Below are 19777 nucleotides of genomic sequence, written 5' to 3'. Positions count from 1 at the left end.
TGTGGCCTCTTTTCTGCTTCCCCCGGGTGCTCTGGGGCTGGGGGGACTTGGGACCTTCAGCTTTTCCGCCCTGGGCTCCTGTCACCGTGAGGGTCGGTACAGTGGGGCGGGCAGGGCTGGTTGGTGACATGACACCGGCTGGAATGACGCTGCTTATCGAGGCGGCTGAGGCTGAGCAGGGGCCGTTTTGTCCCGGAGCCTCCTGCACGCCCAGATAAACGCGTTAACTGAGCAAAACCAGTGGTTACACAGGAAGAAAAGCTTAGGCTTGATGAAACCTGGCTGTTGTGGGTGTCCTTTCACGGGGATTGGAGCTGCTCTGCTCCTGCCCGCCCTGTGTCACAGGCTGTCCCGCATGGGGCCGTGTTTACTCAGGCCTTTCCTGCGGGGCCTGGAGCTGCTGGAGGAGCTTTTTCCACATGTGCGGAAGGGAGGAGCAGAAGGGAGGTTTCTGTGTGGGTTTGGCGATTGTGTTTGGAAGCTATTGCAGCCCAGTGTGTTTCCCGTCTCCTGATGTCTCCGGGGGGGCGAGGAGCTGCTCTGTGCTGCTGGACGATGCCCCTTGTCCTCCCGCAGCCCTCGGGTGGGGAGACGGGTCCCCCGCTGCTGCTGTGCCAGCCGTGTCCAGGGGCCGCTCTCCCCTTTCACCCATCCCCGCTCTTGCACCACTCCCGTGCGCAATCACAATATTTCTGCCCGTTTCCATGGCTCTGCTTGGCTGGTTTCATGGCGCTGGGGCCGCAGGGGCAGCCCTTGCAGGCTGGCGGGGCAGGAGCCCCAGTCCCCTTGTGCTGGGGGGAAACGCTGAGCTCCCCCTTCCCTTCTGCACCAAAGGAGGTGGCCGGGCCATCCCTTGCAGCCACACTCTGTCCCTCCTGGAGCCCAGAGCCCCTGGGCACGTCCCTGCTGCCCCCACCCCGGGGCCCGAGGGTGCAAAATGGGTGCGATGGCCGCGGGTGCACAGCGGGGCCGGGGCGCAGCCTCCCCACGGGGATCCCCGGGGCTCTGTGCCCACCCGCTCCTCCGGCAGCAAGGGCTGAGCCCCTGTCCTGCCTGCGCCCCGCGCCGAGCCGGGTCCCGGGCTGCTCCGGGGGACGCAGGCGGGCTTCCCCGCCCCCGGGCACCGGCCGCGGCCGCGGGAGCCGGCGGGGACCCGCTGCCCGGTCTCGCAGCGACCTCTTCAGGCAGGAGCGGCCCCGGCCCGGGGAGCCGCCGGGGTCCCGCGAGGGGCGGAGCCGGTACCGGTTGGGCAGCGCCGTTCCCGCGGGGTGGCGGATGCTCCGGGACCGCCGCGGAGCGGTTCGCCCCGTGGGTGGAAAAAGTAAGACATGATTTCCAAAACCAGCCTGGAGCCCGCGGCGGTCCCGGGGCACCGGCAGCCCTTGTGTCCGGACCGCGGAACCAGCGGCGCTCCCGGTACCGGCGCGGCCCCTCCCACCTCCGGTCCCGCCCCGGCCGTTCCGCGATTGGCGGAGCGCGGCGGCGCTGGGCCCGGGAGCGGCGATGGCGGCGGGACTGGGGATGTCGCTGTCGCTGCTGCTGCTGCTGGTGGCACCGCGGGGGGACGCCGGGGACGCGCGGCAGGAGGCGGCGGTGCGGGCGCTGGCGCGGCGCTTGCTGGGCCCCCGGGCCGCCGCCGTGGAGCTCTCGGTGGAGCCGGCGCTGGCGGCGGGCGGGCCCGACACTTACCGGCTGCTCTCGCCGCCCGGTGCCGCCGTGGCCGTGGCCGTGACGGGCTCCAGCGGGGTGGCGGCGGCCGCCGGGCTGTACCGCTACCTGCGCGACTTCTGCGGCTGCCACCTCTCCTGGTCCGGTGCGCAGCTCCGCCTGCCCGACCCGCTGCCGCGGCTGCGGACCGAGATCCGCGTCACCGCCCCCGGCAGGTAACGGGGCCGCGGGGGTCCCGCCAGGGCCGCCCCGTCCCGGGGGTGCGGGCCGAGCTCCGGGCGCGGGGCCGGGCACGGCTCACGCCTCGTTAGCCCAGGACAAGGCGCCCTTATGTAACGGGAACGGGGTCGGGAACGGGCCGGGAACAGGAATGGGAATGGGAATGGGAACCGGGGGGTCCAGCCCGCAGCCTCCCGCCTGCTCCCCCCCAGGTACCGCTACTACCAGAACGCCTGTACCCAGAGCTACTCCTACGTCTGGTGGGACTGGGCACGCTGGGAGCGGGAGATCGACTGGATGGCGCTGAGTGGCATCAACCTGGCACCGGCTTTCGCGGGGCAGGAGGCGGCCTGGCAGCGGGTTGAGTATCGGGGTCCATGGGAGCGGGCAGGGCAGCGGGGTGGTGGCCGTGGGGCTGGCTGAGCCTCTGCCGCCCCACACAGGTGTACCGGTCCCTGGGGCTGAACCAGTCGGAGATCGACACGTACTTCACGGGGCCAGCGTTCCTGGCCTGGAACCGCATGGGGAACCTCCGCGGCTGGGCAGGGCCGCTGCCGCCAGCCTGGCACCTCAAACAGCTCTACCTGCAGGTACCGGGGGCACCGGGGCTCCCCACCCACTTGGGACAGACCTGTGCAAGCCCCTGCCCTGCTCCTCCAGGACAAAGTGCTCATGGAAGCTCGGGGGCTCCCGTTCCATTCCCCAGGCTCCAGTGGTGCCCATGAGCCCCTCGCGAAGAGGTGGGGGATCCTCGCCCCCAACTCGCTCCCTCCTTCTCTCCCCCAGTACCGGATCGTGGAGAGGATGCGCTCGCTGGGGATGATCACGGTGCTGCCGGCCTTCGCGGGCCACGTGCCCCAGGGGGTTCTTCGGTAGGTGCAGCCCCACGTGTTCACAGACCCCACGGGTGAATCAGCCCTGGCTGCAGCTTCTCCCCGGGGTCTCAGCCCTGGGCCTTTCCCGGGGTCCCACTTGTGGCCAGCACCAGCACACGGGTGCTCCTGGGGCTGTGGCAGCTCCTGGCTCTCCTGTGCCCACAGCGGCTTCCCCGGGATGCTGCTCTGTCCCCGCGGGGGTGTGACAGTGCTGTCCTGCTCCTGATCCCCGTCTCTGCCGTCCCACAGGGTCTTCCCACGTGTGAACGCCACTCGCCTCGGGGGCTGGAGCCACTTCGACTGCACCTACTCGTGTACGTACCTGCTGGACCCGGAGGACCCCATGTTCCAGGTGATCGGGACCCTCTTCCTGAAGGAGCTGATCAAGGAGTTTGGCACAGACCACGTCTACAGTGCTGACACCTTCAACGAGATGACTCCCCTCTCCTCCGACCCTGCCTATCTCTCCAGGGTCAGCAACGCGGTTTTCAGGTCGATGACGGGAGGTGGGTCAGCGCACGGTGCCGGCCGGGGGGGGCAGCAGCTGGTCCCAGACCCTCCAAACCCCCTCTAAGAGGGGAGTTTGGTGTCCCCAGGGCATTGTGGGACACCTGCCTGCCCAGAGGGGACCCTCACCCCGTGCACCTCTGTCCCCAGCCGACCCCGAGGCGCTGTGGCTGATGCAGGGCTGGCTCTTCCAGCACCAGCCGGATTTCTGGCAGCCGGCGCAGGTGCGAGCCCTGCTGCACGGCGTCCCCCTCGGCAGGATGATCGTTCTCGACCTCTTTGCCGAGTCCAAGCCCGTCTACCAGTGGACAGAGTCCTTCTACGGGCAGCCCTTCATCTGGTGCATGCTGCACAACTTTGGGGGCAACCACGGCCTCTTTGGCACCGTGGAGGCCATCAACCGCGGCCCCTTCGCCGCTCGCCGCTTCCCCAACTCCACCATGGTTGGCACCGGGCTGGTGCCCGAGGGCATCGAGCAGAACGACATGGTGTACGAACTGATGAACGAGCTGGGCTGGCGCCAGGAGCCCCTCGACCTCCCCAGCTGGGTGACCCGCTACGCCGAGCGCCGCTACGGTGCCCCGAACGCCGCCGCGGCCGCCGCTTGGCAGCTGCTCCTCCGCAGCGTCTACAACTGCACCGGGGTCTGCGTCAACCACAACCACAGCCCGCTGGTGCGCCGGCCCTCCCTGCGCATGGACACGGGGCTGTGGTACAACGCCAGCGACGTCTACGAGGCTTGGCGCCTGCTGCTGAGCGCCGGCGCGGAGCTGGGCGCCAGCCCCACCTTCCGCTACGACCTGGTGGACGTCACCCGGCAGGCGGCCCAGCAGCTGGTGAGCGACTACTACGTGAGCATCCGCCGGGCTTTCCAGAGCCACGCGCTGCCGGAGCTGCTGACGGCCGGCGGCGTGTTGGTGTACGACCTGCTGCCAGAGCTGGACAACCTCCTGTCCAGCCACAGCCTCTTCTTGCTGGGCCGCTGGCTGGAGAGCGCCCGCGCCGTGGCCACCAGCGACCAGGAGGCCGAGCAGTACGAGCTGAACGCCCGCAACCAGGTGACACTCTGGGGACCCAATGGGAACATCCTGGACTATGCCAACAAGCAGCTGGGGGGGCTGGTGCTGGACTACTATGGCGTGCGCTGGAGCCTCTTTGTCTCCGCGTTGGTGGAGAGCCTCAACTCGGGCAGCCCCTTCCACCAGGACCAGTTCAACCAGGCTGTCTTCCAGGTGGAGAGAGGCTTTGTCTACAACAAGAAGCGCTACCCGGCCGTGCCGGCTGGGGACACGCTGGACATCTCCAGGAAGCTGTTCCTCAAATACTACCCCAGCGCCCTGCGGCGCGGCCGGGCCGGGCCGGCGTGACTTCGGGCTGCGCCTCCCCAGGGAGGGAGGGCAGGGACCGTGTGCCTCCCCTGCCCAGGCTCCCGCAGCTCCTGCGTGACGGCTGCGTCCTGGAATGAAGGTGCAGAGCCCCGGTGGCCCCCGGCCAAGCTGGATGTGCGCAGGGGGGCTGGGAGCTGGATGGGGGGCAGACTGTGCCCCAAGGACTCATCTGTGCCGTGCTCAGCCCTGCCTGGCTGCCCTGAGCGTGACCCCACAAGCCGGGCTGCCCCAGGAGGTGAGGGCTCTGCTGCTCCAGCAATTCCAGTTGGAAGCTCAGGGGGAGCTGGGACTGTACAGAGGGACAGGGGACACTTGTCCCTGCCCTTGCTGGCCGGTGGGGACAGTGATGGTGGAGAAGCAGCCAGGGAGGCGGCAGCGCGGGGCACAGAGCAGCCCCTGCCCCAGGGGGAAGGGCGAACCAGCCTCACCCCTCGGGTGGTCCTGGGCGCTCCGTGGACCCCAGTGCCCACAGGGACCCTCTGCTACACGGCCCTGGCCACACTTGGTGCCTTTTGTACCAAAAGAGACTTTGCAGAGTTTTCTGCAGTGATGCTGGGGCTGCGCTCCCTGGAATGGGGTTTTCAGAGCCTTTTCCCCCAGCTGGGGGGCTGAGGCAGAGCCTGGCCGTGGGGCTGGCAAGCAGCTTTGGGAGCCACCAGCCCACAGAGCAATTAAAGGCCTGGCTGCTGGGCGTTCTTTTCTCCCGTGTGTGTGTCCACCTCCTCTCCCCAGCGTGGGACCAGCACGAAACGGGGCAGGGGAGCGGCGCTTGGCCCCCGAGCCTGCATAGCAGGAGAAACGGGGTGCCTGGCACGGCGGGACTGGCGCTGGCTCTGCCAACCCCCTTGTGCCCCGGGGTCTCCTCCCGCGGGGGGGTCCTGGCTGCGTGGGGTCTTTATCGCAGCAGCTGCACAAGCATCAAGGTGCAGGGAGGTGGGTGGAGGGGCCTTGAGATAAGGCGGCAGACACAACACCCGTGGCGGGGGGCGGGGGAGCCCCCTCCCATCCCTTTTAAACAGCGCGGCCCCCTCGGCCGGCACCGCCTGCCCATGGAGAAAACCACGGTGCTGATCACGGGCTGCTCCTCGGGCATCGGGCTGGGCCTGGCCGCGCGTCTGGCGGCCGATGGCGCTCGCAGGTTCAAAGGTAAAGGGGTGACGCTGCGCCAGGGGGGGCTGCCACCCCCGGGGGTCCTCGGTGGTACCTGGGGTGGGCAGCTCGGTGGCATCAGTGCGGGTGGCCGCGCTCTCTCCCGCAGTGTTTGCCACCATGCGGGACGTGGCCAAGGGCGAGCAGCTGCTGGCGCAGCTGGGGGGCTGCTGCCCCGACACACTGGAGGTCCTGCAGCTCGATGTCACCGACCCACGCTCACTGGCGGCCGCTGCGCGGCGGGTGCAGGGGCAGCGGCTGGATGTGCTGGGTACGGATCTTCCCGGTGTCCCCATTGTCCCTGGGGTGGCTGGGGGGACCTCTCTGGGGTCACTGGGAGCAGGTGCTGAATCACAGGAGGTGCCGGCAGTTCTGGGATGGGGTGTGCTCGGCGGGGCAGGAGCTGGGTTTGTGGGTGCTGGGGGTCACTGGCCCGTCAACAGGGAAGGGCCCCCACATTCCTGTCTTCTGGAACCTTGACGGTGCTGGGGAGTGAGCGGGGGGTGCGGTGCCCAGCTCACCAGCACTGTGCCCTCCAGTCTGCAACGCGGGGGTGGGATTGATGGGACCCCTGGAGACCTGCTCCGACCAAGCCATGAAAACCGTCTTCGACGTGAACCTCTTCGGGGCCGTCCGCACCATCCAGGCGTTCCTGCCCGCCATGAAGCGCCGCAGGGCCGGGCGGATCATCGTCTCCAGCAGCATCGGGGGGCTGCAAGGTGGGACCCCCGGCACCCTGGAGCACGGGGAGCCGCGGGGAAGGGACTCAGTGCTCAGAGTGCAGCTCTGCCCCAGGGCTGCCCTTCAACTCCGTGTACTGCGCCAGCAAGTTTGCAGTAGAGGGGCTGTGCGAGAGCTTGGCCATCGTCCTGCAGCCCTTCAACATCCAGTGAGTACCGCGGGGAACCGCGCTGCTGCCAAACGGGCACCGAGGTGCAGGGATGTCGGGATGTTGGGATGAGGGGATGCTCACACCTGGCTCGGGGCTGCCCCATCTCGCAGCCTGACGCTGGTGGAGTGCGGACCCGTCAACACCAGCTTCCTGGCCAACCTGCAGCGCCCAGACCCCGAGGGCAGCGAGCTGCAGGACCTGGATGCTGAAACACGGGGACTCTACCGCCGGTACCTGCAGCACTGCCAGAGTCTCTTCCGTGAGACGGCCCAGGAGGTGGAGGAGGTCCTGCAGGTGGGATGGGGGCTCGGGGAGGGCTCTATGCCTGGGGGTGGCTGTGGGGACGTGCTGGGGAGAGGTCTGACACCTCTGCGGTGCCAGGTGTTCCTGGAGGCCATCAGCACCCCCTGCCCTCCCCTGCGCTGCGTCACCACCCAGCTCTTCGCCCCGCTTTCACGCCTGAGGTTGGCCAACCCCGATGGCTCCGCGTACGTCCGGGCCATGCACGACTTCGTGTTCGGCCACGGCGGGGCCCACGGAGACCAGCCCTGAGCAGAGCCACCGAGACGCGGCGGGTGGCCCCCCAGCCCTGCGATGTCCGTCCTGGCTGGGGCATCTCGGTCCCGCGGTGTCGCCAATAAAGCCCTTTGCAGCCACACGGTCCCGGATCCATCCCTCTCATCACAGCCCTGCCCGGGGGCTGGCGGGGGCTCAGCCCGGTCCCCGGGGGGGTTCAGCTCCGGGGTCCCCGGTACCCGGCCGTGCCCCGCGGGGCTGGCGGGACCGTGCCCGGGGATTCCCCGGTGCCGCGGGCGGGGGGCCGGGTCTGTCTGTCTCCTCCCTCCGCGGGCGGACCGGGATCGCCACGCTCGCCCGCACCGGGACGCATCGCGACTTCCCATCCGCGCTCCCGGCCTTCGGGCACCGGGCACCGGGCGGGCTCCCCGGAGAGGCGTTCCCGGGGCGGTCCGGCGGCTCGTTCCGGTGCGGCGGCGGCGGCTCTTCCGGCGGGGCCCGGCCCGGCTATGCCGCCCTTCGGCTCGGGGCTGCTGGTGCTCACGGCGCCGTTGGCCGCGCTGCCCCGGCGGGCGGCGGCGGCGGTGGCGGCGGCGGCGCGGGTGGTGGCGGGGCCGCTGTACGTTCACCTGCAGCCGGGGCTGCGCTTGGCCGCCCCCGCCGAGCCGCTCCCCGCCGCGCCGCCCGCCTGCCCCGCGCTGCTCCGGGCTCTGGCCGCGCTGTACGCGGCGGCGGCGGCTCAGCGGGACCTGGACCTGCGCGTCCTGCTGGGCCCCGGCTGCCGCCGCCTGTCCCGGCCCCCCCGCGTCCTGCTGGCCGCCGCCGCCGAGGCACCGGGGCCACCGGGGCCGGTGCAGCTCGGTCTGCAGCACTTGGCCGCCGCCGCCTACGGCTGCCCCCCGCACCTGCCCGCCGTGCTGCTGGGGGACCCCGGGGACGGCAGGGGGGACCCCGAGGAGGACGCCCAGGACACCGGTGCGGCGCTGCCTGACTTCTCCGACGTGGTGGTCGGTGGGACCTTCGACCGGCTCCATGGCGCTCACCGCCTGCTGCTCAGCGCCTGCTGTCTCCTGGCCCGGCAGCGGCTCCTGGCCGGGGTGTCCGACGGCGACCTGCTCCGCCGTGAGTCCCGGGGTGACCGGCACCGTGCGGGGCCAGGGGAAGCCGGGGGTGACAAGGACAGGGCCGTGACAGGGGCCAGTGATGTGTTGGGTCTTGGCAGCCGTGCACCCAAAGCGCCCGAACGGGGTGACGGGGGACCTGGTGTCCCGTCCACACCAGTGACCGAGATGCGCAGACACGAAGCTGCGGGGGCAAAGGGAGCTGGAAGAGGGAGCCTCCCAAAGTCACAGATGGGTTTTTGTCTCCATCTCTCGGTCTCGCTCTCCGCCGCCACTCTGGGAGCTCAGTGTTGTTAAACAGACGCTCTCCTGCTTCTCTTCCCTCCAGACAAGGTCCTGATGGAGCTGATCGAGCCATACGAGCTTCGAGCAGCGAAGCTGCGTGAGTTCCTGGAGGACGTGAAGCCCTCGCTGCGTTACGACATCGTGCCTCTTGTTGACCCCTACGGCCCCGCCATCACAGACCCCAACCTGCAGTGCTTGGTGGTCAGCGAGGAGACCCGCAAGGGAGGGGAGGCCGTGAACAAGAAGAGACTTGAAAATGTAATTTCTGCGCCGGAGCCCACCGGGCTGCCCCTTCCCACCCCCTCGCCTGTCCCTCTGCTGTGTCCCTGCAGCTCACGGCCCTTGGGGCTCCCTTCTCTCGGCAGGGGCTCCCTGAGCTGGCTCTCTACGAGATCCTCTTGGTGAAGGACCCCGAGCACAGTCAGAACGAGGAGGAGAAGATCAGCTCCTCCAGCCTGCGGCAGAGGCTGCTGGGGACACTGCTGCGGCCCCCGCGGGTGAGGGGGGACACTCGGAGAGCCGCGGGAGGAGGGGTGGCAGCCTCGGGGGCTGCAGAGCCAGCTCGTCCCCCTCCACACGTTCCGGAGGAGTATTGGCTGCCTGTCCTGGCCCCCGGCAGGAGGAGCCCGTTGCTCTGCACGGCCAGGACCTTTCATGTCCATCTCCAGGCTGGGTGGTCAGGATCCTTCTCCAGTATAGCCCGTGTTCTCCATCTGCTGGCAACGACTTTCCTTCTTCCCTTAGCAAAACCCGGCCTTGCCTTCACGCCCATACGTGATCGGCCTAACCGGAGGAACCGGGAGCGGGAAAACCTCCATCGCCAAACTCCTGGGGCGCCTGGGAGCGTTCCTCATCGACGCCGACAAGCTGGGCCATGCCGTCTACGTCCCCGGCGGCCCTGCCTATGAGCGGGTGGTGGCAACGTTTGGGGCAGGTAGAGCCACCGGAGGCTGCGGGGAGGGCCGGGAGGAGGAGGAGCAGGGAGGGTGCGCGTTGTCCTGGCCTGCGCGCCTCTGCCCGTGGGATTTTGGCTCCACACCACCCAGATGGGGATCTGGAGCTGATTCGGTGATGGTTGGGCCCGAGTGGGGCAAACTGCTGCTTTACCCAAATCTTGCGCATCCTGTGCCAAAGCTCCCGTGAACTGGCTGGTGTGGAAGGTGAAACTGGGCTCCTGTTGGTCTAGGAAAAGCTCTTCCCTGTCCTTTTCTGGAGGTGAAGAGCTGCCAGGTCAGCTCCTACAGCTCCTTTCTGGGTCTCTTTGAGAGCCCTGTGCTGAATTCCGTTCTCTCTGACCTGGGCTTGCTGCGGGAACGCCAGTTGGATTCATTCTACTCAAGCCTGTTCTGCTTCTGTCTTGCAGAAATCTTAAATGAAGACGGGACAATTAACAGGAAAGTCCTTGGGGCCAAAGTGTTTGGAAACCAGGTGAGAGCAGCACAGAGACTGCCAATGTTTAATCTCGTGAGCGGGGAGCTCTCCATCCGTGCTGAGGCTTTTTGTTTCTCAGCTCTTTGAGCTGATGGCGCTTTCCTGACTGTGCTTTCTGGTGGCGACGTACAGACAGGGCAGGACACAGAGATCCTGTCTCTGTAGCCAAATCAGCGGCCATGCTGGACACGCTCCTCCCTCCCCAGCAGCTGCTGCTGCCTCCTTGTCCCCACCGCTGTCCCCTCTGTCCCACGTGTGTCCTTCACGGAGCAGCAGCCCTGCGGAGCCGGTGCTCTCTGCGCCTTTCGTGGTTTGGGCTCGTGCCCAGTGGAGCTCAGTGACGTGGCAGCTGAACCTGACCCTCTGCTCCTGGCTTTGTTGGCCGGGCCAGTAACCGAATCGCACCGTGGTCCTTTCTAGGAGCGGCTGAAGAGTCTCACGGACATTGTGTGGCCCGAGATCGCCCGCATGGTCAAGGAGCAGATTGGGGAGGCAGGTGCTCAAGGTAACCGGGGCGGCTCCCATCGCAGCACAAAGGTGGGAGGTGGGTGCATGGTCTTGTGCAGGATCTGCTGCTTCTGGCAGCACCAGGAGTGTTGTCCCCCCTTTTCTCTGCTGGGGATTGTCACCAGCTCAGTGCTGAGCAAACCCCTGCACTCAGCTGGGCCAGGTTCCCTCAGACTTCGCCCCCTGAGGAGGATGGAGGTTGCTTTTTCTTTCCTAAGTGACTTCAGTTTGGTGTCGTGCTGCAGCGGTGAGTGCAGTGTGTGATCCTTCTGGGAGCAGAATTTTTCCAGCTCTTGGGAGGTGCCGTTGGTAGCTCGATAGACATTTAGCTGAAGGCATTGGCTTGACCTGCCATCCCAGGTGTGCCCTGTAAGCAAACACAACCTCCCCCTGCTGCTCTGTGTTCCACGCCAGGTTCTTTGCAGTAAAGCACGTGTGCTGCCAGTTTGCAGGAAGGCACGACTCAGAGCGTGTGGCTGGGCTGCACCCAGGAGCAGTCGCGCTGCCCCGTGATTGCCAGGTAATGAGGAATGGCCTCGTTCCGCAGGAAAAGCCGTGTGCGTGCTGGATGCGGCCGTGCTGCTGGAGGCTGGCTGGCAAGACATGGTCCACGAGGTGTGGACGGCCATCATCCCCGAGGAGGAGGTGGGCGATGCCCCTTTGTCACTTGCTGCTGGGGCGGGTTCTCCGCGTCCCCTCCGAGTGCCTGAGTGTCCCCTCTGGTCCTGCCAGGCGGTGAAGCGCATCATGGCCCGGGACGGGCTGAGCGAGGAGGCCGCTCGCAGCCGGCTGCGGAGCCAGATGAGCAACAGCCGGAGGGTGGAGCAGTCGCAGGTGGTGCTGTGCACGCTCTGGGAGCCCGAGGTCACCCGCAAACAGGTGGGACCCGGCTGGCTGCAGCGCTGGGTCTGCCTGCGGTGGCGGAGGGGGCGGCGGGTGGCCGTGACGGGGACCGGCGGGCTCGGCGCTGTGCCCGGGTCGCTCATGGTGTGCTGCTCAGCACGGAGTCTGCCTCCGGGCCCGGCCACGAGGGATGAATTCGGGGGTGTAAATGCAGCAGGGAAGGGGCGGGAAGCACGGGACCCCCGTGTGACGCCCCTGCCCGTGCCGGCGCCACTCGGGCATCCCCGGGCTCTGAGGTGCTGCCCCGGGCTGGTTCTGTGGCAGGTGGAGAAGGCCTGGGCCCTCCTGCAGCAGCGCCTGAGCCGTGACAGGGACGCGCTCCTCTGAGCACCGCGCACCGACCCGACGGACCGCACAGCGCAGCACGGGGCCGAGGGGCCGTGTGCTGGCGTCACCGAGCCGGCGGGCGGGGAGGAGCGCGGGGCGGGGACCCGGCCCGCCCGCCGGCCCAGCGGAGGGGCTGGGGCGTCCCGCTGCCCCCTGGTGGCGGGGGGGACACCGCGGCGGCTCCTTGGACCAAAGGGCTGAGCCTGCGCCGGTGCCTGGACCGCTCCTGCGGCAGTAAAGAGGTTTCTCTCTCGGTGCGTGTCCGTGTGCTGGTCCTGCCCGCTGTGCCCACCGCAGCACCTGCTGTCCCTGTCCCTGCCCGGCTCTGGGGACACGGGGGCCGGGACAGGCCCCATTCTCTCTTGCATCCCCGACCGGGTCCTGGGGGGAGTCCTCCCCGGTCCCGGTCCCGGTCCCGCGGGGGCACCGAGGTGGGAGGCGCCGCGGGACGGAGCGGCCCCACCTCCCCCGGCAGCGCCGGTGGCGGGCGCCCCCTGGCGGCCAGGCGGCGCGGGGCGGACTGCGTTTCCCGTCGGCCAGTGCGGCGGTCACATGACCGGGGCGGGCGGAAGATGGCGGAGCAGCCCGGCGGCGCGGCCGAGGACGCGTGGGGGAAGGTGGGGCCGTTCGCCGCGCTCGGGCTGCGGACCGGGGCCGGGACCGGGGCCGGGGCCGGGGCTGGGGCTGGGGCTGGGGCCGGGACCGGGGCCGGGGCCGGGGCCGGGGCCGGGGCCGGGGCTGGGCCGGCCGGTTTGGCCGCCGCCAAGGGGGCTGCAAGCGGGGGATTGGGCCGTGGCGGCGGGACCGAGGGCGGGCGGCAGGGCCGAGGCCGAGCGGGGTGAGCGGCGGGTCGGGGGTGGGGGGCCGGGGGCAGAGCCCAAGGCTCAGTGAGCGCTCGGGGACCGGGCGGCGGTGGGGGGGGGAGCCGGTGGCACCGGGGGGACCTCGGGACTGCGGGGGTCCCGGTTCGCTGATGTGTCTCCTCCGGCCCCGCTCAAGGTGGACGCGACCTACAGCGACAATGGCCTGGACTCGGGTAAGTCCCCGTCACCACCGTGGTGGCTGCAGGTGACAGCGGCTGCCGGGTGACCTGCCTGTCCCCGTCCCCCGCCCGGGGCTTGTCCCTGATTCTGTGAATCTTCCCCCAGCGCTCTTCATGGAGAACGCGCGGAAGAGCAGCATCGTGTCCCGGGCCAACAGCATCGGCTCCACCAGCGCCTCGTCTGTCCCCAACACAGGTGGAGCTGTGGGGTTCGTCCCCTGGCAACGGGGCCTCTCAGCCCTGTGCCGGGGGGGTTCCCACCCCCGGGAGGGTGGGGGAGCACTGTCGGGGTGTTGTGGTGTCCAGAATGTCCTGAGCTGACCCACATGGATCATCAAGTTCAGCTCCTGTCCCTGCACAGGACGCCCCACAGGTCACCCCGTGTGTCTGAGGATGTTCCAGTCTCTTTGAACACTGTCAGGTTGGGCCGTGACACATCCCTGGGAGCCTGTTCAGTGTCCAGCACCTCTGGGGGAAGAACCTTCTCCTCATGTCCCACTGACCCTCCCCAGCACATCTTCTGCCGTTCCCTGGGTCTGTCATTTCACCACCAGAGCGAAGAGCTCAGCGCCTGCTCCTCCTCCCCTTGTGAGGCAGCTGCAGCCGCCACGAGCTCTCCCCCCATCGTGCGTTTGGAGCAGGGGATCAGTGGGGTTTTGCTGCCTTCACAGGCACCTTCCCCCTGTCACGAGGAAAGTGGGGGGGTTGGCAGCACCTCGAGGTGTTTGTCCCTGGTTCCTGGGGCTGTTCTGGGCCTGATCACGGCCCTTAGGGCTCAACCGGTACCTGTAGCCGTCGCCCCCTCCGTGCACGTTTTCCCCCCATGCTCGGGGACTGTCCGCTGAGGCGTCTTCATGCTCACATGAGTTGTCCCCCCGCAGATGACGAGGACAGCGATTACCACCAGGAGCCCTACAAGGAGTCGTACAAGGACCGGCGCAGGCGGGCGCACACGCAGGCGGAGCAGAAGCGGCGGAACGCCATCAAGGTAACGCCGGAGGCCGCGTGTGCCGCCCAAGCGCAGCAACCTGCTGGCTCGCGGGGCCCCGCAGCACCCAGCGCCCGGCTCTTTTTGTCACGTTCCCCTTACATTTTGCTGCCGGATCCACCCTCCCCAAGCACAAGCGCACTGGGAGCCCCTTGGCTCCAGCTGGCTGCCTGCTGGGCGCTGGGAATTGGCACGTTTTGAAACAACCAGTCTCACGCTGCTGAACTCCAAACGCATTTGCTGTGTTTCTGCTTCCCCGCAGAAAGGATACGATGACTTACAGGCCATCGTGCCCACCTGTGAGCAGCAGGATTTCTCCATTGGCTCCCAGAAGCTGAGCAAGGCTATTGTCCTCCAGAAAAGTGAGTCTTGAGGGTGGGGAGAGGGAAGGGGGTGTTGTCAAACCCCCAAAATGCCTTGTTAGAGCCATGAAACGTGGAGGTTAAGCACTTTGGGACCTTCTGGTGTGATGATGCTCTCGGGGAGCTCAGGTGTTGGTGCTGCCCAGGCTCAGACACCTTGTGAGGGGATCTCGGGGGACTTGCGTGTGCTGTCAAATCCTCACTCTGTGTTTTCATGCTCAGCCATCGACTACATCCAGTTCCTGCACAAGGAGAAGAAGAAGCAAGAGGAGGAAGTTTCTACCCTCAGGAAAGACGTGATGGCCTTGAAGATCATGAAAGTGTAAGGGAAAGCTGTTGGTTGCTGCCCAGCTCTTCCTGCTCTTTCTCGCCGTCCTTTCAAGGCTCTGGGCGCGCTCGGTGCTCCGCAGCCAGCCTGGCACCCGCAGTTCCGAGCTGTCCCTGCCTCCTGTCACCCCTTCTTCTTTAGTGTGGGTTTATCTTGGGTCAGTTGGCGGAGTTGAGTGTGAAGGTGGATCCAGTTTAGAAAATCAATCTGCTCCTGGTGTCAGGAGCAGCTGCAGCAGGATTTTCTACCAACTCTTGGTCCTCTCCATCCCTGCCGCGGTTCTCAACTGCTCCCAGGGCTGAGCAGAATCTGGGGGTGCGAGGTCTCATCCTGCTGCTGACCACGGGGCTCTCGGTTCGTTTCAGGAACTACGAGCAGATTGTGAAAGCTCATCAGGACAACCCGAACGAGGGGAAGGACCAGGTCTCCGACGAGGTGAAGTTCAACGTTTTCCAAGGCATTATGGATTCCCTGTTCCAGTCCTTTAACGCTTCCGTCTCCGTAACGAGTTTCCAGGAGCTCTCGGCTTGCGTCTTCAGCTGGATCGAGGAGCATTGCAAGCCCCAGGTGAGCGGGGATGAGAAATGGGGCAGAGACTGTTGGGCACAGCTGGAGTGAAGGGGTCGGGGTGTCTGGTCTCTGCTCCCCAGGAACAAGCGCCAGGAGCAGAGGAAACGGCCTCAAGTTGCGCCAGGGGAGGTTGAGGTTGGATGTGGGAACAATTTCTTCCCCAAAGGGCTGTGGGGCATTGGAACAGGCTGCCCAGGGCAGTGCTGGAGTCACCAGCCCTGGAGGGCTGGACAGACGGACAGGAGGTTCTCAGGACATGGGGCAGTGCTGGGGTGGGGAATGGTTGGACTGGATGATCTCGAGGGGCTTTTCGAACCAAAATCATCCTGTGACGGTGTCTCCCCTCTGCCCCAGACGCTGCGGGACATCGTGCTCAGGGTCCTGCACCAGCTCAAGAGTCAACTCTATGGAAACTTCCCCCTGCAGCGCCAGCAGCTCCGGGGCTGCCGCCGCCTCCACAGCCGCGGGGACGGGCCACCTCCTGCCCGGGGGCCTCGGTGACGGGCGTCGGGAAGGGCCGGGCCGGCTCCCTTGCGTACGTTCCTAAAGCTTCTCTGAATTATTTATTGTATTAACTACGCAACCCAAAGGAGGCTGCGCAGCCACCTCTGCCCCGCAGGTGCTGTCGGTCAATATTACCAAATATTTGTAGGGACTTAGTGGGGGGAAAAAAAAGGTGTGTTTTAAGGTCTTTTTCAGCGCCAGAGAGTCCCTGGCGCAGGCGGGCGCGCTGGGCTCGCCTGTGTCACCGACTCTCTCCGCTGTCACCTCAGGCCTCCAGTCCGACCCCTTCTGCTCCCAGGGAGGGGGAATGAAACCAGAACGTGTGCGAAAAGCTGCTGGTTCCTGTTAAAACAGACGCAGAATGGGCCTCTCCTGTAAATGGGGGTTTCTTGTACCTCCCTCTGAAGGGGCTCTTATGGGGCACGTGTTTTTTGGGGGGTTGGGGGAAGGACGAGCCAGGGAGATGCTGGGCTTGCTGAAACTTGATTGTGCTGCAGCCATGGGTCCCCTGAAGGGGAACGAGTGAGGTTTCTGTTCTGTTCTCCTGCCTGTGCTGGGAGGGCTGAGCCGCGTCCGGCTTCTTCTCCTCGGGTTTTGGTGCCGCTTGCGCTGCCCGGGGATGCAGTTCAGCAGCTGCCACTGCCACAGGCTCCTGCTGCTCCTCCCCAGAACCTCTCTGTATCCACGTGTACATAACCAGCCTTGATTTGAGTTTTATTTTTATAAATCACACAAATTATCCTGAAGCGTTATCAGTGTTGGCTTTGCAGAGGCGCTCGGGTCACTTTTCAACCTGCTCATGCTGGGGTTCCAGACCTTGGTGCAGCTGCCGCCCCGGTGACACCACGCAGGGTTCGTTCTGTCACCCTGTTCGTGCTCCCGCTCCGGGGACAGCAGATTATTGTTTTATTGTTTGTTTTATTGGTATTTTCCACTGTCGATGAGGCACCGCTCGGCTCCAGGCTGCGTGAACGCTGCAGTGCGAATGTTTGAACTCCTCCTTCTACCCACGTTTAGCAGCAGAAAACCCCTCCGGGGGGTGATTTTATACAAAATGATGCATTAAAGGCCACACTTGGGTGTCCTTTCCGATGCAGCGGAGGCCTCAGAGGTCAGTCTGCGGTGACACACGGCCACGATGAACCAGCAGCTGCGTCTCGCCCGGAAGATGTTGCTTTGTGAGGAAGAAAATCCTCTCGGGGAGGGGAGCGGGGGCACGGAGCAGAGCCGCTGCTCTGCGGGGACTTTTACAGACCTCACATCTAAAAGCAACGTATTTTTCTATTGTGAAAAGTAATTAAATAAATTTTGCTGAATGTTTTAATGATTTTCGGCCTTTATTCCTAGAGCTGGTCAGAGACTGACAGGCCGTTTCTGCTGCGCCCCACCGATACACTTTAAACAGAGAAAAACGCCACAGCAAAGCAGAGCTGAACCAAACCGCGCTGTTTAATGGAGCACGTTCTCCTGTATCGCTCTGTCGCCCCGGGGGAAGCAGCTGGAGCAGAGGCAGAGCTCTGCAGCAGGAACACGCACAAGTTTACTCCACTCGCTGAGGCAATCACTTCATTTTCTTGCTTGGAACACCAGGAACTTTACCCCAGTGCACTTACACCTCCCCCAAGGACAGGCGACCTCCGCAGCAAACTGCGCGGAAGGGCAGGAAAATATAACGTTCCTTGTGCCAGCGAGAGGGCTCAGTGTTGGGTTTTACTCACCCCAACTGCAAAGCATTTTAAACCAAACCCATATAAATACACGGGACCAGCCCAAGCCCTGAAAAAAAGAGGGAAAATACATCCCAAGAGCTGAGTTTCAGCATCAGCGGCGTCTCCGTGGGGCAAGGACCCCCCGGGCGCCTCACACAGCCGCGGGCAGCGCGACGTTGTGCTCCTCGTCCGTCTCGATCCCGACCTCCTCCTGCGCGGCGAGCACAGAGCGGCTCTCAGGGCGCTGGCCCGGCCCGGCAGCGCCGCCACCGCCCCGGTACTTACAAAGAATTGCTTTTTGCTTTTGGGGTACCCCTCCAGGATGGCGTCCAGCAGCTCGGTCGCCTGGTGAGATGGGGGGGCTGTGAGGTGACAGCTCTTGGCGACTATGTCCCCTATGAGTCCTCCCCAAACCCGTGCAGCCCTTGCCCGAGGTCTCTCCACACTGGAAAGTGTCCAGTTTGACCAGGGGTCGCTCCCCGAGCTGCCCCACAGACCCACATCCCCCTCAGGGCGCCAGTGTCACCACCCCTGTCACCACCCCCTCCCTGCCACTGCCCCGTTACCATTCGCTTCCTCCTCCGCCACTCCTTGCAGTACAGCTTCTGCTCGCTGCAGACCTGCGGAGAGCACGGCAAAGTGAGAACCCACCAAGCCACAGCCGCCCTGCGAAGCCGCCATAAGGCTGAGGTGCCGAGGACACAGACGTCCCAGCTACAGCCGGGGGTTTATTCGACAGCACAAGCGGCTCAGGAAGCCCCTGCCGGGACGTAAATCTCTCTGGGAGACGGGTCACCCGATGGGCAAAGAGGGACCGACCGAGTGGCGGGTGAGCGCCCGGAGCAAAGGGTCACAAGGCAGCTCAGGGCACCCCGAGAGTCGTCACCATCACACAGAGTCAGGAACAGGCTCTGCGGAGCAGCCCGGGCACCCACACACCCCCCACCCCCGTCCGAGCACTGTCAGTCGGACAGGGGATACGGGGGACACTCCGGTACTCAGCCCCAGGCAGCTCTTCACCTTCTCTTTTTCTTCCGGCGTCACGTGGTTGGTGGCAGATTTAATCCTCTCCAGTTTCTCCATGTAGTTCGCACAGTCCTTCCTCAGCTCCTCGATCTCTCTGGCCACCTCAGGGGTTGTCATGGAGCCGTTCAGCTCCTTCAGCTCTGGGCGGGAGGCACCGATCACCAGCAGGGCGGACAGCCCGGTGACCGGGCACAGCTGCCCGTTATCCCCCAGGCGCTCCCGGTGCCGCCGGGGGGTCTCCCCGGGTGGGGAGCGCACACTCACCCGCCTCCATGTGCCGGCAGCTCTGCTGCGCCGCCTGCACCTTGGCGGAGAGCGCGGCGATCGCCTCATCCAGCGCGCGGAGCTCCGCATCGCTGGCGGCCGGGAGCTGCTCCTGCGGTGGACGGGGGGTCAGCGGGGGCGGGCGCCGGCGGCGACAGCACTGGGACCGGGGCTCACCTGGTCGGCGAAGTAGATCTTCTGCTTCCCGTAGGTTTTCTCCCGGACGCGGCCCTGCTGCGCCAGCTGCTCCAGCGCCTTCACCACGGCCTGCGGGACCGCGGCTGTCACCCGCGCCCCGGCCCGGCCGCGCGGCCCCTCCACCAGCCCCGCACATCGGCCACACGGTCCCTCTACCGGCCCCGCGGCCCGCACCCTTCCCCGGCCCGGCCCGTGGTCCCTGTCCCGGCCCGGCCCCACGGTCCCTCCACCAGCCCCGCGCTCCCGACCCGGTCCCGGGGACCCGGCCCCACTCACCGCCTTGCCCAGCCCGTGCTCCCGCTGCAGGTTCCCGAAGGCGTCCTGGGCGCTGTAGGGCCGGTTCTGCTCCCGCAGGTACTGGAACAGGACCGCGGCGGCTCCTGCGGGACGGGCCCCGCCGGTCACCGCGGCGGCTCCTGCGGGACGGGCCCCGCCGGTCACCGGGCCCGGGCCGGGTTGGGGTGGCGGCCCCGCGCACTCACCGCCCGCCGCGGGCCCTTCGCGGCCTTTGCTCATCCTCCGCTCTCCCCGCTCCGCTCCGGTGCCGTGACGCAATTCCGGCGCGCCGCCAGCTCCCCGCCAATCGGGGAGAGCGAAGCGATACGGCCTCTGATTGGCGGGGCAGAGAAGCCACGCCTCGAAAAGGCGGGGCGCTGGGGGCGTTGGCGGGGCCAGCCAAGCCCCGCCCCTCCCGGTTCTCCCCGTTCGCGCCCACGGTTCCGCCGCACCGGGAGGAGATCGGGGACCCCAGGGCGGGACAGGCTCTGCCGCTGCGGGGCCAACGGGGAAGCGGCGGCGGGAGAGCGCTGGGCCAGCGGGCGGGGGCTCCGCAGCCCCGGGGCAGGCGGGAACGGGGCTGGGACCCGCACCGGGGAGCAGCACACGCCGTTCCCCGCCACCACCGCACCCCCGGGGCAGGCGGGAATGGGGCTGGGACCTGCACGGGGGAAGCAGCACATGCCGTTCCCCCTGGGGAACGTTACAGCACACCCCCGGGG

At 66.6% G+C, this 19777-nt stretch overlaps 5 protein-coding genes across 17 annotated transcripts; 4 read left to right on the top strand and 1 right to left on the bottom strand.

Moving 5' to 3' along the window:
- Positions 1-142: 142 nt before the first annotated feature.
- Positions 143-5229, top strand: NAGLU (N-acetyl-alpha-glucosaminidase). Of its 2 annotated transcripts, none has more exons than XM_065039244.1 (6): positions 143-1321; positions 2100-2247; positions 2331-2477; positions 2594-2759; positions 3012-3268; positions 3420-5229. In XM_065039244.1, the coding sequence occupies exons 1-6, from the start codon at positions 938-940 to the stop codon at positions 4634-4636; spliced, it is 2319 nt and encodes a 772-aa protein (XP_064895316.1). In that variant the 5' UTR covers positions 143-937; the 3' UTR covers positions 4637-5229. The 2 variants fall into 2 exon arrangements, with proteins under 2 accessions (XP_064895316.1, XP_064895317.1); XM_065039245.1 differs by lacking the exon at positions 143-1321 and adding an exon at positions 1395-1883 and having other exon boundaries at positions 2674-2759.
- Positions 5230-5646: 417 nt separating this feature from the next.
- HSD17B1 (hydroxysteroid 17-beta dehydrogenase 1) lies at positions 5647-7356 on the top strand. 3 transcript variants are annotated; one of them, XM_065039346.1, is made up of 6 exons: positions 5647-5803; positions 5916-6077; positions 6346-6525; positions 6602-6695; positions 6864-6992; positions 7080-7356. In XM_065039346.1, the coding sequence occupies exons 1-6, from the start codon at positions 5707-5709 to the stop codon at positions 7159-7161; spliced, it is 744 nt and encodes a 247-aa protein (XP_064895418.1). In that variant the 5' UTR covers positions 5647-5706; the 3' UTR covers positions 7162-7356. The 3 variants fall into 3 exon arrangements, with proteins under 3 accessions (XP_064895418.1, XP_064895417.1, XP_064895419.1); XM_065039345.1 differs by having other exon boundaries at positions 6809-6992; XM_065039347.1 differs by lacking the exon at positions 5916-6077 and having other exon boundaries at positions 5662-5803; positions 6809-6992.
- Positions 7357-7497: 141 nt separating this feature from the next.
- COASY (Coenzyme A synthase) lies at positions 7498-12041 on the top strand. Of its 4 annotated transcripts, XM_065039307.1 has the most exons (11): positions 7498-8336; positions 8664-8878; positions 8986-9117; positions 9365-9554; positions 9755-9850; positions 9984-10048; positions 10472-10556; positions 10713-10805; positions 11106-11203; positions 11291-11437; positions 11726-12041. In XM_065039307.1, the coding sequence occupies exons 1-11, from the start codon at positions 7724-7726 to the stop codon at positions 11786-11788; spliced, it is 1797 nt and encodes a 598-aa protein (XP_064895379.1). In that variant the 5' UTR covers positions 7498-7723; the 3' UTR covers positions 11789-12041. The 4 variants fall into 4 exon arrangements, with proteins under 4 accessions (XP_064895379.1, XP_064895377.1, XP_064895375.1 ...); XM_065039305.1 differs by lacking the exon at positions 9755-9850 and having other exon boundaries at positions 7574-8336; XM_065039303.1 differs by lacking the exon at positions 10713-10805 and having other exon boundaries at positions 7574-8336.
- Positions 12042-12162: 121 nt separating this feature from the next.
- Positions 12163-17502, top strand: MLX (MAX dimerization protein MLX). Of its 4 annotated transcripts, none has more exons than XM_065039413.1 (9): positions 12163-12405; positions 12788-12824; positions 12937-13026; positions 13712-13818; positions 14081-14180; positions 14403-14502; positions 14874-15075; positions 15433-15613; positions 16930-17502. In XM_065039413.1, exons 1-8 carry the CDS (start codon positions 12361-12363, stop codon positions 15577-15579), a joined length of 828 nt encoding a protein of 275 aa, XP_064895485.1. In that variant the 5' UTR covers positions 12163-12360; the 3' UTR covers positions 15580-15613; positions 16930-17502. The 4 variants fall into 4 exon arrangements, with proteins under 4 accessions (XP_064895485.1, XP_064895484.1, XP_064895483.1 ...); XM_065039412.1 differs by having other exon boundaries at positions 16680-17502; XM_065039411.1 differs by having other exon boundaries at positions 16353-17502.
- Positions 17014-19771, bottom strand: PSMC3IP (PSMC3 interacting protein). Of its 4 annotated transcripts, none has more exons than XM_065039398.1 (8): positions 19262-19771; positions 19056-19195; positions 18759-18848; positions 18582-18693; positions 18312-18457; positions 17858-17911; positions 17577-17636; positions 17014-17502 (listed from the first exon to the last, which is right to left on the bottom strand). In XM_065039398.1, exons 1-8 carry the CDS (start codon positions 19293-19295, stop codon positions 17443-17445), a joined length of 696 nt encoding a protein of 231 aa, XP_064895470.1. In that variant the 5' UTR covers positions 19296-19771; the 3' UTR covers positions 17014-17442. The 4 variants fall into 4 exon arrangements, with proteins under 4 accessions (XP_064895470.1, XP_064895471.1, XP_064895467.1 ...); XM_065039399.1 differs by having other exon boundaries at positions 19056-19159; XM_065039395.1 differs by having other exon boundaries at positions 17014-17636.
- Positions 19772-19777: the final 6 nt, after the last annotated feature.

This window comes from Columba livia, chromosome 23, assembly GCF_036013475.1.
Source record: "Columba livia isolate bColLiv1 breed racing homer chromosome 23, bColLiv1.pat.W.v2, whole genome shotgun sequence".
Lineage (NCBI taxonomy): Eukaryota > Metazoa > Chordata > Aves > Columbiformes > Columbidae > Columba > Columba livia.
Note: the sequence above shows the minus strand (reverse complement) of the source record. Positions and strands in the feature narration are given on the sequence as shown.

Bases quoted from the DNA above. Each gene is read 5' to 3' on its own strand.
- NAGLU (XM_065039244.1), top strand. From the start codon at position 938: ATGGGTGCGATGGCCGCGGGTGCACAGCGGGGCCGGGGCGCAGCCTCC. The intron at 1,322-2,099 runs GTAAGACATGAT...GCTCCCCCCCAG, and splicing joins TCGCCCCGTGGGTGGAAAAA to GTACCGCTACTACCAGAACG. The intron at 2,760-3,011 runs GTAGGTGCAGCC...GCCGTCCCACAG, and splicing joins GTGCCCCAGGGGGTTCTTCG to GGTCTTCCCACGTGTGAACG.
- HSD17B1 (XM_065039345.1), top strand. From the start codon at position 5,707: ATGGAGAAAACCACGGTGCTGATCACGGGCTGCTCCTCGGGCATCGGG. The intron at 5,804-5,915 runs GTAAAGGGGTGA...TCTCTCCCGCAG, and splicing joins TGGCGCTCGCAGGTTCAAAG to TGTTTGCCACCATGCGGGAC. The intron at 6,993-7,079 runs GTGGGATGGGGG...CTGCGGTGCCAG, and splicing joins AGGTGGAGGAGGTCCTGCAG to GTGTTCCTGGAGGCCATCAG.
- COASY (XM_065039307.1), top strand. From the start codon at position 7,724: ATGCCGCCCTTCGGCTCGGGGCTGCTGGTGCTCACGGCGCCGTTGGCC. The intron at 10,806-11,105 runs GTGAGTGCAGTG...CTCGTTCCGCAG, and splicing joins TTTGGTGTCGTGCTGCAGCG to GAAAAGCCGTGTGCGTGCTG. The intron at 11,204-11,290 runs GTGGGCGATGCC...TGGTCCTGCCAG, and splicing joins CCATCATCCCCGAGGAGGAG to GCGGTGAAGCGCATCATGGC.
- MLX (XM_065039413.1), top strand. From the start codon at position 12,361: ATGGCGGAGCAGCCCGGCGGCGCGGCCGAGGACGCGTGGGGGAAG. The intron at 13,819-14,080 runs GTAACGCCGGAG...GCTTCCCCGCAG, and splicing joins AGCGGCGGAACGCCATCAAG to AAAGGATACGATGACTTACA. The intron at 14,503-14,873 runs GTAAGGGAAAGC...GGTTCGTTTCAG, and splicing joins GCCTTGAAGATCATGAAAGT to GAACTACGAGCAGATTGTGA.
- PSMC3IP (XM_065039395.1), bottom strand. From the start codon at position 19,295: ATGAGCAAAGGCCGCGAAGGGCCCGCGGCGGGCG. The intron at 18,849-19,055 runs GTGAGTGGGGCC...GCGGTCCCGCAG, and splicing joins AGCACGGGCTGGGCAAGGCG to GCCGTGGTGAAGGCGCTGGA. The intron at 18,458-18,581 runs GTGAGTGTGCGC...CCTCCCGCCCAG, and splicing joins CTGCCGGCACATGGAGGCGG to AGCTGAAGGAGCTGAACGGC.